General features: G+C 53.1%; 1 protein-coding gene and 1 pseudogene across 2 annotated transcripts in view; both read left to right on the top strand.

The window, feature by feature from the left end:
* The window catches only part of MRC2 (mannose receptor C-type 2), a 59,623-nt gene that overhangs the window by 25,361 nt on the left and 17,396 nt on the right, over positions 1-16,866 (top strand). For both annotated transcript variants that reach the window (XM_086357083.1, XM_086357082.1), the window contains exons 2-9: positions 7,831-8,232; positions 8,941-9,114; positions 9,320-9,484; positions 9,659-9,772; positions 10,233-10,379; positions 14,715-14,903; positions 15,020-15,174; positions 16,560-16,667. In XM_086357083.1, coding sequence (XP_086213209.1) covers positions 7,831-8,232; positions 8,941-9,114; positions 9,320-9,484; positions 9,659-9,772; positions 10,233-10,379; positions 14,715-14,903; positions 15,020-15,174; positions 16,560-16,667 — 1,454 coding nt within the window. The remainder of the gene's footprint in view (positions 1-7,830; positions 8,233-8,940; positions 9,115-9,319; positions 9,485-9,658; positions 9,773-10,232; positions 10,380-14,714; positions 14,904-15,019; positions 15,175-16,559; positions 16,668-16,866) is intronic.
* LOC147351391 (D-aminoacyl-tRNA deacylase 1 pseudogene) lies at positions 11,013-11,918 on the top strand (annotated as a pseudogene).

The following is a 16,866-nucleotide window of genomic DNA, read 5'->3' as shown; positions in this document are numbered from 1 at the left end:
AAATCAACCGTGGATATTCATTGGAAGGACTTACCCTGAAGCTCCAATACTTTGGCCAGCTAATGCGAAGAGCTGACTCATTGGAAAAGACCCTGATGCTGGGAAGGATTGAAGGCAGGAGGAGAAGGGGATAACAGAGGATGAGATGGTTGGATGGCATCACTAACTCAATGGACAAGAGTTTGAACTCCGGGAGATAGTGAAGGACAGGGAAGATTGGCATGCTGTAGTCATGGGGTTGCAGAGAGTCAAACACGACTTAGCAACCGAACAACAAGAACCACCCAAACCATGCAGTATGAATTAGACCTGATGGTTTTGCACACGTTGTTATATTGCCTGTAACTTTTTCATGACTAGGTTTGTGAGTTCTGCCTTTCCAGGTTCACTGTAAACATCTTGAGGGCAGAAACCATATCCTTAATTTCCCTGTAGTACCTTGTTCAGTGCTTCACAAAAACTTGTCATTGTCACAAATGAGAAAACCTCTGGAGGAGCAGCCAGAAAGGTGGTCAGGAGGATGGGGTGGGTCCAGCCTCCAAGCACCTCCTGTGACGTGGCCCATGCAGCCACCGGCCCAAACAACCCATCACTGGTCGGACGATCAGAGGGGACCCAGGCACCAGGCCTCCAGGGAAGTCAGGAGCATGGACTGGTGTTCCAGACTGGGAGAAAGGCTCTGTCTCCAGGACCTAGGGCTGTGTGTTTATCAGAATTCTTTGGTTACAAGGACAAAATCCTGATGCAAACCAGCTCAGCGAAAAAAGAAAAGAGAGAGAAATGTAGCTGCAAATGATCCTGAATGATGCATGGAACAGAGGCAGAGCTGTAAGAACTCAGGGACGGGCTGGACATTCTGCACCCTGAGCACTCGCTCCCCCTCCTTCCATCTCTCAGCTTTGTATCTCTTCCCATAGTATCCCTTCCTTGCCTACAGCAGAAAGCTCTTTTCCTCGTGGTAGGAAACGTGGCAGCCCCAGTTTAGAGAGGGGACTTCAGTGTTCCGAGAGGGGCTCTGGTTGGCCCTGTTTAAGTGCCAGTCACTGTGGCCTGGGAATGGACATGATTATTGGCCAGTAGTGAGCCTCGTGGGCTTCCCTGGTAAATCAGCTGGTAAAGAATCCGCCTGCAACGCAGGAGACCCCGGTTTGACTCCCAGGTCAGGAAGATACCCTGGAGAAGGGATAGGCTGCCCACTCCAGTATTCTTAGGCTTCCCTGATGGTTCAGACAGTAAAGAATCCTCCTGCTATGCAAGAAACTTGGGTTCAATCTCTGGGTCAGGAAGATCCCCTAAAGGAGATCATGGCAACTCACTCCAGTATTTTTGCCTTGGAAAATCCCCATGGACAGGGGAGCCCAGCAGACTACAGTCCATGAGGTCACAAAGAGTCGGACACGACTGAAGCGACTTAGCATAGCACAGCACAATGAGCCTGGTGCCCACTCAGCCAGAGATACAGGAAAATTCTTTATAAATAAGAAGGGGAAGAGGACGGGAAGTTTGCTGGGCAGACAAAACAAAGACCAGAGACTGTGGGTGGCTCCACAAAGTCAGGGATTCTGTTACCCTCTCCATATCTTCCACACAGAGCCTGGCCCCTACCAGCCCATATGGCGACAGAGGCTGGGTTGTATCTGTGTGACTCAGTCCTGGACCCTCAGTGCCTGGCACCCTGCCCGGCACCCGTGAGATTCTCAGGGAATACTTGTTGAACAAATAAATGCATGGTGTACAGATGGCCGTCAATGCATGGTTACCTGCCTGGCTTCATTCATTTGTTCACTCCCTGAACAAGTGCACTGTGACCCACACCTGGGTGCCTGGTGTGGTGGTGTTGGTGTGACCATCCAGATACGGGGGGTCATCCTTGTCCTCACTGAGGACCCTACAAGGTCCCAGTGAGGGCCACTTCCACTCCCTGCCCAGCCACCCGAGGCTCCCAGGTGAGTGGAGCAGGGCTAGAGGGCTGGGTAAGGGTGGAGGGGACCTTCTTGGGTGGGAGAGCCTTCTCATGATGAGGGGCATCAGGTCTTCGCTTTGAGCTCCTCCTGCCACCTCCCGTGTGCCTGCAGAGAGCAGAGCTCGAATGACGGTACAGAGTCAGTTTCCAAAATGCCTGGTTTCCTTCCCATCCCTTGAGCATCTTTAACTTGGCCAAGCCTGGGCCTCATCTCTGCTTCCATTGACCCCTGGAGAAACAGCTTTCTTTCTGGGGGGACCCAGACCCACCCCTCAACTCTGGGTGGAAAATGCTCTCCCCAGAGGCCCCCAGCCCCCTCCTTAGCAAAGCCCCAGGGTTCCACTGCTGAGAATTCCCCTCGGCCTCCCCGCTGCTCCCAAATTCCTTTTCCTTTTCTCATTTGCTGCCAAGGCAGTTCTGTGACCCGCATCCCTCACCTTCTGTCTCCTCCAGGTCCTCAGTGACTTCAGAGTCCGAAGGCCCAGCTCCCTCTGCTGCTCCCAGACACCTGGACTTGAAGGGCTTGTTTGCCCTTGTCTCCTGCTGTGTCCAGACCCACTGTCTCTAGCTGGGACAGTACGGTGTGTCTCCTCGTGTTCCTGGCATTGCCTGGGATATATGCAGGGAGAGATGGGTCATTGAACCCAGGACCTTGGACGGCAGAGGGAGGAGGGACTTGCAGCAGGGACCCGGGTGACAAAGGAGGACGCTGAGGCCTTGACAGGTGCTGTGCTTGGGCGTCCTGCTCTCTCCCCCTCTGGGCCTCAGTTTCCTCATCCAGTGCTGGGAAGGTGGCGTCTCCTGACCACGTGGGCCTCTTTTGGAGCCTTCACTTGCCCTTGTTACCACTGCACGCCTGCGAAGTTGATGTACCGTGCCTGGGTTTTCTGGCTGGGGAGGAAGGGAAGACACTGGCCCCCGGGCTGCTATAGGTTCCTGTGATGTTTTGGGCTGTGTGTCCAGCCCCGTCTCTAAGGTCACCTACGAAAGCAAATACTACTTTCTCCCTTTTCCGGCCCCGGACCCTTTCCCTCCCCCTGCCGAGGGTTACTTCCTGTTGCTGATGGTCCTCGCTGGAGTGGAGTTTCTGAGAAACAAATGCCCAATTCAGTCAAACGCTCGGGCAGGCCTGGATGGAGTCCTGGGCCAGTTTGTGGTTCCTGGAGAGGAGCTGGAAGGGAAGGAGCAGGTTAGGGCGGGGGGCAACAGGGACGTCTTTGCTGTGGTGGTCATGCTTGTTGGCCCCTCAGGAAGTCACCTGTGTCTTGTCTAAAGAGGACCCCATCCCGGTGTCATCAAAGAATAGAGTGACCGGTGTCCCTCCCCACCAGCCTTCCCACTTTGGAGTTCCTTTATTTCTTAATTCTAACAAATCTTTTAAAAAAATGTTTTATTATTTATTTATTTGGCTGCACCAGGTCTTAGTTGCATCTCGCAGGATCTTTGATCTTCGTTGCAGCATGAGAACTCTTAGTTACAGCATGTGGGGTCTAGTTCCCTGACCAGGGATCAAACCTGGGCCCCTTGCAATGGGAACGTGGAGTTTTAGCCACTAGATCACCAGGGAAGCTGCCCACTGTGGAGTTTCAGCATGCAGTGACAGGAGCTGTGGTGCTCTGTTTTAGTGAAATTGATTTGGCAGCTGGGACGAGGAGCAGAAAGTTAGGTTGGTTGTGATTGTTATCTGCTGCTGCTGCTAGGTCGCTTCAGTCGTGTATGACTCTGTGCGACCCCATAGACAGCAGCCCACCAGGCTTCTCCATCCATGGGATTTTTCAGGCAAGAGTACTGGAGTGGGGTGCCATTGCCTTCTCTGGATTGTTATCTAGGCATGGAATCCATTCATTCATTCTTCATTTGTTCATTTGTTATTTTATTAAGCAGTACCATCTGTTGAGTGGAGTTACAGGTACTGAGGATACAGTGTGAAGAGGAAGTCTTGGAAATTTCTGAACAAGAGGGGAGACAGAAAGTAAACAAAACCATGTTAGTTCATGAGCTCTGGTTCTGGAAATGGAAGGTTAGCTTTTATCAGTCTGGTTCTCTGGCTAAAAGCCCTTATCGGTTAATGATAAAACATAAAATACAGTGGTTCAGGAGCAGTCAAAACCAGGCAGAGCCAAGGAGGAAACAGTCCTTGAGAGAAAAGATGAAGTGAGTGGTTCATTTAAGCAGCTTTTTGGCTTCCCTGGTGGCTCAGACGGTAAGGAATTTGCCTGCAATGCAGAAGACCAGGGTTCAGTCCCTGGGTGTGTAAGATCCCCTGGAGAAGAGAATGGGGGCCCGCTCCAGTATTCTTGCCTGGAGAATTCCATGGAGAGAGGAGCCTGGCGGGCTACAGTCCATGGAGTCACAAAGAGTTGGAAATGACTAAGCAACTAACACTTTTCACTTTCCTCCTGAGAACACTATCCAGTTTGAGGAGCTGCAACAGAATGGAACAGCTTTACTGGTCAGAGTGTGGGGCTTCCAGAAAAGCTAAAAATCAAGAGGGAAAATCCTAGAAAGGCAAGAGATGTCCTCATTCAAATTCTCCTCAGATACTTGGCAGCTCGAAACTGCATAGGCAGAGTGACGCTTTAGGGAACCCATCGAGAAACAGCAGTGGGGAAGAAGAGATTTCAGTTGCTGCCTAATGCTGAGAAAACAAGAGTTTGGAGTTCAAGTTCCACTGAGTTCGAGGAGCTTGGTAATTGCCTAAGGTTTTCTTTTGAAATGCTAGAAGGGCCTCACCTTATGATTAAACCCAAGGTTAAGGGCCACACCTTAAGACTAAACTAAAAACCGGAACAGCCCCACCCTAGCAAACCTAAGCCCCTGCAGAATCAGGATGATCTACCACTAATTTAACTGCCTGCCACAACAAAACTTCACATTCTTTTAAGGAAGATAATGCGTCCAGACGCCCTATAACGTGTCATCCACGAGTCCAATATGCAATAATAATAATAAAAAAGAAACATGCTCCTGGTAACATTATCCACTATGTCCAGTATGTAATAAAAGTTACTATACATGCAAACAGCAGGAATAATCAACAGAAAAAATAGTCAGCAGACCCAGACTCACAGATAGCCCAGATGTTGGAAAAATGTCAGATAACAATAAATGATGGGGAGATAATTATGCTAGAGAGGAACTCTGACTACTTTAGATATGGAAGTCGGAGAGGGCCTCTCTAAAGATGTGCCTTTTTAAATACCAATCTCAGGCCAATTAAATCAGTCTCTGGAGTGGTACCTGGGCACCTGCATTTTTTATTTTTTGGCGCACTGTGTGGCATGCAGGAGCATGTGGGATCTTAGTTCCCTGACCAGAGATTGAAGCCATGCCTGCTGCATGCGGAATGCAGAGTCTTAACCAGCGGACCACCAGGGAAGTCCCCAAGATGTGACTTTTTTTTTTCTGAAATGCAAAATGCCAGGCAGAGGAGACAGTGCAAAGGCCCTGAGGCAGGAAAGAGTTAGGCCTGTTCAAGGAAGGGCAAGGAGGTCCCTGTGACTTGAACAAGGGGGAGCAGTTCGATCTGAGATTAGACTGATCAGCAGGACCAGAATATGTGGGATCTGATGGCTCATAGCAAGGAGTTGGAATTTCATTTATAGAATGATGAATCACCTTTGAAGGCGGGAGAGAGACTAACATGACATGTTGCTTTTTCTTTTGCTATGAGAGAAGCTGTCATTTCAAATATTTAACCGCCAATTACATTTCGTTTGCTTTAGCTGTGTATACATGTCTTTTACTCATTTTCTACTATATTGGTGCCATTTTACTCCTAATTTATTATATATTTTTTTTGTAGAAGCTGTTTTCATTTTAGGGAATAAACTATTTGCCTCTAGTAAGTTACATGTATTTTTGTCACTTGAATTCTGATTGTTTTTATGGCATTTTTTGTGCCATGAAAAAAATCATGTTACTGAACTTACCACTGTTTTCTTTATGACTTTCAACACACTGATATTATTATTATTATTATTTTTGAAAATATTTATTTGACTGCTCCAGGGCATAGTTGCAGCATGTGGCATCTAGTTCCCCGACCAGAGATTGAACATGGGCCCCCTGCATTGCGAGCACAGAACACTCCAATATTATTTAAAAAAAAATTTTTTTTTAGGACTTATTTATCTTTAAAAGATCATGCTGCATGGCCATGATGAATGGCTTACAGAGGGAGGATCAGGCCTGCATGATGGAGCAGAAAGGTCTTGGGGTTTGGATTCAGAAGATGGGGGGCCAGATTTCAGTCTCAAGACTCTGGTCAAACTGTTACACTACCCATAGTCAAATTCTTTGGCTATAGTATGGAATCATCAGGAACATTTATGGTGCTCTTATTATGTGCTGGATCCTGTTCCAACACTTGACATGTATTATCTCATTTAACCTTTACAATAGTTTCATGAAGAGGAAGCTGAACAGTGCACCCAACTCACGCATTAAACGGCATAGCTGGGATCTGAACCCTGGCAGTCAGACTCATGCTTTTGAGGCGTGAAAATTGTCCTGCAGAGCCGGTGGCTAGTAGATGCAGAAGTGCTTTGGAGCCTGGGAGGTGCTGTGTGTGTGGTGTTGTACTCAGTGGCAGCTAGGGCACAAAACGTGAGGTCACAGAGACCTGGGTTTGCTTCCTGGCTGTGTGATACCACGACTGGGTCGCTTTGTGGCTCAAATGCATGTCTGCTTCTTCCTTTCTCTCTCTCAAAACCTTAGGGATATAATAAAAGCTTTGAGATATAATTCACATATCATAAAACTCACGCATTTAAAATATGCATTTAACTGGGTCTTAGTATGTTCACAGAATTGTGCAGCTATCATGACAATCTAATTTTATTTTTTAAATGATTGGGTTTATTTATTTGTCTGCGCTGGGTCTTAGTTGAGCAAGAGGGATCTTCAGTCTGTGCTGTGGCATGCGAACTCTTAGTTGCAGCCTGCGGGATCTAGTTCCCTTGACCAGGGATCAAACCTGGGCCCCCTGCACTGGGAGCGCAGAGTCTAAGCCGCTGGACCACCAGGGAAGTCCCGTGCCAGTTTGATTTTAGAACATTTTCATTCCCCCTAAAGAGACCCTGTGCTTTTTCTTAGCCACTCCCCATTCCCATTACCCAGCCTAGCCCCAGGGAACCACTGATCTACCTCCTATATATTTAAGTCTTGATTTCTTCATCAGTGTTTGGCAGGGGGCAGGTTGGATTTCAGTGTCTTCCATAGAGTGTCTGCTTAGCGAGGTGATGGGTGAGAAGATGCGAGACTGGGGAAGGCAGAGAGCTAAGTGCTGTCTAAAATCTCAGGAGTGAGATGGTTATGGGATGTGAATGGTTGGGTTTGCTGGGGGTGGCCTGGCGAGTGGTTTGGGAAGATTCTAAATGAGAGGAAAAGATGGAGCCAGTGAAGGTGAGGAGCAGCGGGGAAGAGTGAGACAAAGCAATTTCAGGCTGGAGAACTCTGGTGGAAAAACAACGCCATGTAACAGAGGTTTTGATAAAGGCCGCAGTGCAGTGTCTGATGTAAACACCTTCCCCCTCCTCCTGAGATCTTCATAAAAGGAAACAGCCCCCAACTTGCCCTGTGGAATTTGGTTTGCTTTGGGGGAGACAGGACAGAAGGCTGAGTCCTCCTCCAGGTGCTGTGGGACCAGGGCAGAGGCTGGCCATGTGGGCTCTGCCTTGACTGGGCACAGGGGGCCAGCCGTGCCTCTCACCACCCCATGCACAGGGCCAGTCGTGAGGATGGAGTGATTTATCATAGGAAGAAGGCCCACAGCCCACTACCAGCGTCAGTGTCTGCAGGCAGCCTGGCCGTCGACAGCAGCCAGGAGACCCCTGTGATGGCTTCATGTCCTGCTTTCCTTCCAGAGCCCAACGTCTTCGTCATCTTCAGCCATGGACTGCAGGGCTGCCTGGAGGCCCAGGGTGGGCAAGTCCGAGTCTCTCCAGCCTGCAATGCCAGCCTTCCTGCCCAGCGCTGGAAGTGGGTCTCCCGAAACCGGCTCTTCAACCTGGGCACCATGCAGTGCTTGGGCACAGGCTGGCCGGGCACCAACACCACCGCCTCCCTGGGCATGTACGAGTGTGACCGCGAGGCACTGAGTCTTCGCTGGAACTGTCGCACCCTGGGCGACCAGCTATCCCTGCTCCTGGGGGGCCGTGTCGGCAACACATCCAAGGCTGGCAGCCCCGAGCGCGGTGACCAGACCCGCAGCGGCCAGTGGCGCATCTATGGCAGCGACGAGGACCTGTGTGCGCGGCCCTACTATGGTGAGAGGCTACCCCTGGTGTCAGGGGCCTGGAGCCACGAGGGACAGACGCGGGGGAGACAAAACCTTGGCCTCCACAGGCCTCTGGCAGTCAGCTCTTTCATCGTCATGGGAAGCATTTGGGGATCATGGAGAAAATGAACTTCAGAGCATTTATTTGCCTTAAAAAACTTACAAAACCTGATACACTCTTGTAAAGACCTCAGTCAGTTCAAAAGTGTATAACGTACAACTGAAAGAGAAACCCCTTTTCTCCCAGGCCCACTCTTCAAGGGGACCCCAGGGTCACCGTCCACAGGTGTCTCCATCCCCCTTTTGCACGGGTGAATGGGGACTGGAGTCACCCTGTGAGAAGCCTTTCCTGGTGGGCAGCTCCATCCTGGAGGCCCTTTCCCAGGATACCTCCTAGAGTGCCAAGATGGAACTTGGCATGTGAGGCAGCTGAATTTTGGACAGGTGTTAGGGGCCCTAGGGGACCCCCTTTCCCAGCCCGATGGGATGAGCAGCGGGACCTCTCCCAGGCTCCTGGGCTGAACCAAGGGCAGAGGCAGCCTTCCGGCCACTGTCTGGCATCGCTGCCCCCTCCCTCTCTCTGCTGACCCCTGCCCACCCCGGCTCCCGGGGCTGTAGGGGATTTTCCCTGAGGGGTGAGCGGGCTGGGCAGCCTCTGGGGTCCAGATGCCAAGGGCCTGGCTCCCCTCTCCTGCAGAGGTCTACACCATCCAGGGCAACTCCCACGGGAAGCCGTGCACCATCCCCTTCAAATATGACAACCAGTGGTTCCACGGCTGCACCAGCACTGGCCGCGAGGATGGGCACCTATGGTGCGCCACCACCCAGGACTACGGCAAGGACGAGCGCTGGGGCTTCTGCCCCATCAAGGGTGAGGGCCAGTGGGTGGGGTGGCAGGAGGTCGGCCCTGGGGTGGGGAGTGCAGCAGGTGTGGGCGGTGGAACTTTCCAGACTCGAGTGAGAAGTGCCCCCACCCCCCACCTCCATAGGGTCTCTGCATATTCCTTGAGGGACCTCCCCTTGGACCCCGCAGAGCGGGCTGGGGCGGGACCCACACCTGGCTGTCATGGTGGCAGGTAACGACTGCGAGACCTTCTGGGACAAGGACCAGCTGACCGACAGCTGCTATCAGTTCAACTTCCAGTCCACGCTGTCCTGGAGGGAGGCCTGGGCCAGCTGCGAGCAGCAGGGGGCAGACCTGCTGAGCATCACGGAGATCCACGAGCAGACCTACATCAATGGTGAGGCGGGGGCAGGGGGCAGCGGGCAGGACCCCAAGACCTGTCCCCACCTTGAAGGGTGGCCCTGAGCCCTTTCTGCTGCTGCTGGAGGGCAGGATGCAGTTGGTGGGGCAGCGAGTGGAGGACTGGGGTTAGGATGACCCCCCCACCTCACTGTCGCCCTCTTGTGGTCAGGGCTCCTCACTGGCTACAGTTCCACACTGTGGATTGGCCTTAACGACCTGGACACCAGTGGAGGCTGGCAGTGGTCAGACAACTCGCCTCTCAAGTACCTCAACTGGGAGAGTGGTGAGGCGCCGGGTTTGGGGTGCAGGGCGGCCTGGGGATCCCACAGGCACTTGGTCTCCTAGGTACTCCTTCCCTGGTACCCTACTCTAGACCAGCAGATTTCCACCCACTCCAGATTGGGTGCCAGTGGTCCGTGCAGCACGTTGTCTGAATTAGGAATGATGCCCTTTCCTGGCGGCACTTGGCCTGGAAGGTGGACTGGATTTCATCCCCATGCAACCCTTCAGCTACGGGCACTGGGGCCCTCAGCAGGCCTGGCCAGGGAGGGTGGGCATGGTTGGCCCAGGCAGAAGGTCGTGGACCACGTGAGCCCCGGGGAGGAGGCAAGAGAGCCGAAGCGCAGCGCTGGGCATCTGAGCGGGCTCAGGCTTCCAGGGAAGCGTGAGGCTCGGGGGAGGGCTCCCGGGCCAGGGGGTGAGTTCCTCTCCCCTGGGGCGCTGGCGCCCTGCGCTCCCCACAGATCAGCCGGACAACCCGAGCGAGGAGAACTGCGGGGTGATCCGCACGGAGTCGTCCGGCGGCTGGCAGAACCGCGACTGCAGCATCGCGCTGCCCTACGTCTGCAAGAAGAAGCCCAACGCCACGGCCGCCGAGCCCCCACCTCCCGGTGAGTGGGGTGGACGTGGGTGGTGGGGGGCTCCTCAGGCCACAGCCACTGCCCACCCACCCTCACAGCACAAGGGGCTCGGATCCTCCCTCTTCTTAAATGGTTCTGCTGAAATCTGAACAAATTGAAATGTGCTATTCATTCATTCTGGGACATTTGTTGGGAACTGTATTAAATGCTTCACGACCCATCCTGTCCTCCTGGTTGTCGCAGTCTGCCGCAGGTGATGGACATGTCAACCCACAAACGGAATATCCCGAGTTGTTGTAAAAAATAGAATATATATTAGAGAGCTTTGAGAAGAAATTGATCAAGCTCTTGAGAGCTAAGGAGGGTTTCCAGGAGGTGACATTGGATTTGGGCCTTTCAAGTGAAGTATAAGTTTAAAAAGCCATAAAGAGGTGTGGGGAAAGGGCATGACTGGCAGAGGGAAGGGCAGGTGCAAAGGCATGGAGGCCTGGAAGGTCACAGCAGCTCTAAGGTCGGCGAGGATTGCACCCTGAAGGTTAGAGTACAGATGGCCACTACTTAAAAGTGTGGTCCCGGGATGTCCCTGGTGATCCAGTGGTTAAGAATCCACCTTCCAATTCAGGGGATGTGGGTTCAATTCCTGGTCTGGGAACTAAGATCCCGTATGCTGCAGAGCAGCTAGTGTGTTACATCCACAGCTACACAGAAGCCAGAATGCTGCAACTGAGACCCAACACAGCCATAAATAAATAAATATTAAAAAAAAAAAAAAAGCGTGGTCCCTGTCCCAGCTGCCACTATGAAGGCCATGGTGCTGCGCATCACCCAGGCCAGCATCACAGTTGGAGGAGAGCAGATAGGCGCCATCAGATGGGTCATCGGCGTGTTGTTGGGTATTTCCCTGGAACTGGAGCATGTGGTCCGGAAGATCTTAAACCTGCATGTGTTTGAGGATGAGAGTGGGAAGCACTGGTCGAAGAGCTTGATGGACAAGCAGTACGATGTGCTGTGCCAGTCCTCCCTGCAGCGCGTCCTCAAGGGCAACGAGCCCACTTCCACCTGGCCATGCCCGCAGGGCAGGCTGAGGCCTTTTACAAGGGCCTCCTGGAGCCGCTGTGCAAGGCGGAGAGGCCAGAGCTCATCAAAGGTGGCAAGTTCAGTGCCTGCCTGCAAGTCCACATTCAGAACGACGGGCCTGTGACCATGGAACTGGAATCTCCGGCCCCTGGTGCTGTTGCCTCTGATCCAGAACACCTGTCGAAGCTTGAAAAGCAACAACAGAGGACAGAAAAAGCCAGAGCCAAAGGGCCTTCCGGATCAAGCAAGAAGAGAAGTGCTCCCCGCAAGGAAGACCACAAAGCCGGCAGCGGGGCGGAGGGGGACATGTCCTCTGAGCGGGAGCCCGTAGGTGGGCCAGGCGCAGTGCATTATCATTGAGCAGAACTGGATCCTGAAAAATTCATGAAAGATGCTAGACACCTACACTACTTTAAGAATTTGGAACCGAATCCTGAAAAGGAAGATGGAAATAAAAAACTGGGAACCTACAAAAACAAAAAACCACCAAAGGAGTGCTACCGTTTTCTGCTGCTGCTGTGGTTTAACAGAGGAGATGGGTGCTGCCAGCGTGGACAAGGCGCCCCACCCAAAGGGCAGCAAGGGACACACCCAAGGGTTCCCTCGGGGAGCCGTGGTGGTTCCCCTGATTCTCTGCTTGCTTTTGGAACAGGCTGACCCAACATCACTTGTCATCGAATCCTCCTTTTACACTATGGTGTATTTCTAAGTGTCTGTGATGGGTCCCAAATGCATTCACGCTGTCCATGTTTTTCCAGAACAGTCGTCCATAATAATATATTATGTGAGAACGTAAAAAAAAGTGTGGTCCCTGGACCAACAGCACCTTCCCAAGTGATGTTGTAAGTGCTTATTAGAAATGCAGACTCTCAGGTGCCTCGCCCCTCCTCCCCCCAATTACTTGAACTAGAACCTGCATTTCACAAGATCTTAGTGACTGGTGTGGAGTTTGAGAAGTACTGGCTTAGAGGGCACGGGGACATGAACAGTTCAGAAGGGCAGGTTGCAGCCAGTCCCTAAAGGATTTTGGCTTCCCGATGAAATTCAGGTGGGGCCAGGTAGGCTGTGGGAGCCTTTGCAGGCTTTTAAGGCAGGGAGTGTCTTGCTCACATTTGTGATTCACCGAGGTAGCTTTAGGGGCAGGGCGCCGAGTTGGGGTGTGGCCTTCATCCAGCAGCTTAGTCTCAGAGGTGCCGATTGAGGGTAGGTAAACTCATATCCCCTGCAGGGTTGCTGAAAGGCTGGAGACCTGGCCTGGCTCAGAGGAGCATCTCCATGGGCTGGAGTGGCTCCTGCAGGAGTCCAGTCCCCATGGGGTGAAGAGGGGATTTATATAAAGAAATACAGCAAGACAAAACAAAAATTCACAAAACACAGAAAGTGGAGAACTTACAGAGCAGACTTTTGCTTCTGACCATTAAAGTGTTGCCAAAGGTTGATTTGGGGCCATTGGCCACTGTTCTTTCCCCTCATCCCCTAGGGGATCAGGAGCAAAGGTTTAAAACATTGGTGCCCACATCAAGGGCACCTCACCTCCCCCTGGGGGTGGACACGGGGGAGCCTGGGGCAGGCAAAGAAAGGAGGGTCACAGGGCTGGTGTGGGCAGGCCTTGCCCACATGGTCCCCTTTGGGCCTGGCCCCTCACCGAGTCCTCTGTACCCTGGATCTGCCCAGCATGGCTGCTGTGGGGAGCCCTCCCCTGGGGCCTCATGAACTTGCAAATATGTCTCTAGCCTTGGATTTCCTCTTTCATCCCAGCCCACATCTCTCTGCGTGAGGCATATTTTCTTTTTTCCTTTTGGCTGCACTGCATGGCACGTGGGACCTTAGTTTTCCAGTCTGGGATGGCATCCGCGCCCCCTGCAGTGGAGGCACAGGCTCTTAACCACTGGACCGTCAGGGAAGTCCCAGGGTGTTATTTTCTAAGCAGTTTCTTGGGTGGGTCCTGCCTTCCAGCACTTATCACTCGAAGCATGTCATTTCAGAGGCAGGCACCATCGGGCCCTGAAGCATCCACGTTTCCTGAGCTTCCTCCCTCCCACTAAACTCTTCTGTCCAGGTGGCAGCCTCGGGTCTTAGCCCAGCTGCTGACAAGAGATGATTGACAGGTCTTGAGCCACTGAGGGAGCCCGCTTAGGCTCTCAGCCCTCCCCACTTTGCCGGGTCTGCCAGAGACAGTATGGCCAGTCCTTGGAGCATCTCCCAGGGTGGAGTGTATCCCAGTGGGATGATGCTTCAAGTGGGTACATGTTTTCTTGCCCAGCCAGGCAGAATCCTGCCCGAACCCAATGTTGTAGGTGGTTTGATGAAGTCCTGTTTTCTCTTGCCAAGGCCCAAGTGAGAGCTTGTTTGCATCAGGTGCCCTGGGACCCCAATCCCTAGAGGGTGAACTTGAAATGCACGGAGATGGGGGGGGGAAGGGCCTAAGACCGGTCGGTTTCTCAGCCCTAGGGTTCAGGGAGAGGAAAAGGGGTGGTGGAGGGAATGAGAGGAAGAATTTCAACCAGCAGATGCCTGCCGGGCAGCAGTGACTTCATGAGCTGCTGACTTGGGAGGGGGGTGCATTTCCCACCTGCTTCATCCTGGACTGATGTGGCCTGCTCCATAGGTGTTCTTTTCTTTCTTCTTTTTTTTTTTTTTTTTAATATTTATTTATTTGGCTGCGCCGGATCTTAGTTGTGACAGGTGGGACCTTCAATCTTTGTTGTGGCATATGTTTGTTTTTTTTTTTTTAGTTGCAGCACGCAGGATCTTTAGCTGTGGCATGCAAACTCTTAGTTGCAACAGGTGGGATCTAGTTCCCTGACCAGGGAATGAACCCAGGCTCCCCTGCACTGGGAGCATGGAGTCTCAGCCACCAGACCACCAGGGAAGTCCCCAGAGATGTCCTTTGAGACAGTGTCGGCGGTGTCATTTATGAAGTGAGGTGGACATGAGCTAAGCTGGAATCTTACAGCAGGAAGCCCCATTTTACAGAGGAGGAAACTGAGGTTCCCGGGGCAGTTCTGTTCTGAGTCCCCATCCATCTTTCCCTCTGAGAGCCCCAGCTGGAGGGGCCATCCTATCTTGAGTGGAATCTGCCACCATCTCCCAGGGCTCCAGCTGCCCTGAGGGTTTTGTCTTTTCAACATCCTTCAGTATTCAGACCTGGCTTGGTGGGAAGAGTGGATCTAAGACACATTTGGGGAGGAGGTGGACTTCAAGGCCCTGTCTGCGTTGACACCCAGGGGGTCTGAGCCCATGCTGGGCGTCTCGGCCCCTGAACAGCGGCCTCTCTGGTCTCCGCAGATGTGTGGGCCAACGTGAAGGTGGAGTGTGAGCCCAGCTGGCAGCCCTTCCAGGGCCACTGCTACCGCCTGCAGGCTGAGAAGCGCAGCTGGCAGGAGTCCAAGAAGATGTGTCTGCGGGGTGGGGGTGACTTGCTCAGCATCCACAGCATGGCGGAGCTGGAGTTCATCACCAAGCAGATCAAGCAGGGTGAGGGGCTGCCTCCCCAACGCCCGTCCTGGGGGCTCAGGCACTGTCCTCGCCTCCCCTGCCAGTGGAGAAGGCCGACCTCCTGATGTCCCCTCTCCCCTGCCGCACCCCCCCAGAGGTGGAGGAGCTGTGGATTGGTCTCAACGACCTGAAACTGCAGATGAATTTTGAGTGGTCCGACGGGAGCCTCGTGAGCTTCACCCATTGGCACCCCTTTGAGCCCAACAACTTCCGAGACAGCCTGGAGGACTGTGTCACCATCTGGGGGCCGGTAAGAACCTCTCTCCTCACAGGGCCCCCAGACCCCGCCTCCCGGTGCCACCGCAGCTGAGGGGTGTCCCGTTATTGGCTCCTGCTTGTGACCCCACCCCCTTGCCTCTCGGAATCCCTCCTCCCCATTTGTCTCCTTCCCGTCCGCGTGGAGAGATTGCCAGGGTTTGACTCTCCTCTCCACTTCCAACTAGCTGGGTCATCTTGGGCAAGTTACTTAATGTCTCTGTGCCTCGGTTTCCTTAGCTGAGTTTCCTTAGCCTCAGTTTTCCCAGCTGTCAGTGGAACTCTAAAGGTGCCATCCTCAGAGGGTCTTCATGAGGATTAAAGGAGTTCAATGAAACCTTTGGACGTTTGTCTCCCGGCGATCATCTTGACCTCCTGCGGGCTGCACTTCCCCGCCAGCAGGTGGCGTCAGAACCCACATTATAGGGACAAGCTCCCCAGGCAGGGCTGCTCCCTGCCAGCCCTACCCCAGCGCAGGGTCCTGTCCTCTCAAGAAATGGTGGCGTTGTGACTGTCTGCCATGGCTGTGGTTCAGACAGTGTGGGCGGATGAAGGAATTGATACAGGGTTTCAAGCAGAGGTAAGTCTGTTCCTTAAAAGACAAAACCGTAGGACAGACTACCGACCTCAGAGACGGAGAGGACATTCTGCCTTGAGATACAGCCAACAGTGCCAGGAACCCCAGAGGCGTCTGGCTTAGAGGATGCTGTTTTAGGAAATGGCTACTTACTCCAGTATCCTTGCCTGAGAAATCCCGTGGACAGAGGAGCCTGGCGGGCTATAGTCCATGCGGTCACAAAAAGTCGGATACAATTGAGAACGCGTGCTTTTATTGAGCATCTGCTAAATACTGCACATTTTCCTGGGGGCTGAGACACACAGACACCTCTGCCCTCCGGATGGCACTCAAGGCAGGCAAAAACTGCTGGCTGGATGCACTCAGCACAGAAGCACCAAAGCTGTTAGGAGGGGCTGAACTAAGTTCCTCTTCAGCTCCATCAACGAGGGGAGGGTCTGGGCACACAGTCTCTGCTTGCCCTGGATCTGCGAGTACTGACTGGACACCTTGCCCAACTGGGAATCTCATCTGTCTTAGCCAGCTTGTCCTTGGTGTTTATGACGTGAGCTAATTTAAATGAGCACCTTTTCTATTTTGACAGTGCTTGTCAAAGTTTGGAGGCATCTGCACAGCTACTCTGTGCTCACATCAGCCTAGTGAGGCTTATGGCACTAATCCTGCTCGCCCCCACCCATTTTCCACCATGGAGCACAGAGAGGTCAAGCTTCTTGCTTGGAGTCACACAGCAAGTCAGAGGCAGGGCCAGGTTTGGGAGGTTTGGGGGAGAGAGACTGACACTGCCCCTCACCCTGTGTCCCTAGGAAGGTCGCTGGAACGACAGTCCCTGTAACCAGTCCCTGCCGTCCATTTGCAAGAAGGCAGGCCAGCTGAGCCAGGGGGCTGCCGAGGAGGACCACGGCTGCCGGAAGGTGAGGGTGCTTCTGGAGCTGCCCCGGATGGGGCCAGCCAGAGGGGCTCCCGGGGGCAGGAGGGCAGGAGGAATCTGCAGCCTCCTGTGGTATCCTCCCTTTTTCCTGCCCTCCAAACTGCTCCATCCAGAAGGAGTGATACAGGATGAGGTGGGGTGGGGGTAGAAAGCTGTTGGGAGGAAGTGGAGCTCCCCACTCC

The sequence above is a fragment of the Bos grunniens genome, chromosome 19, assembly GCF_055505025.1.
Source record: "Bos grunniens cultivar Pamir isolate PY7600 chromosome 19, Bosgru_T2T1.0, whole genome shotgun sequence".
NCBI lineage: Eukaryota > Metazoa > Chordata > Mammalia > Artiodactyla > Bovidae > Bos > Bos grunniens.
This window is presented reverse-complemented; position numbering and strand designations above follow the sequence as displayed.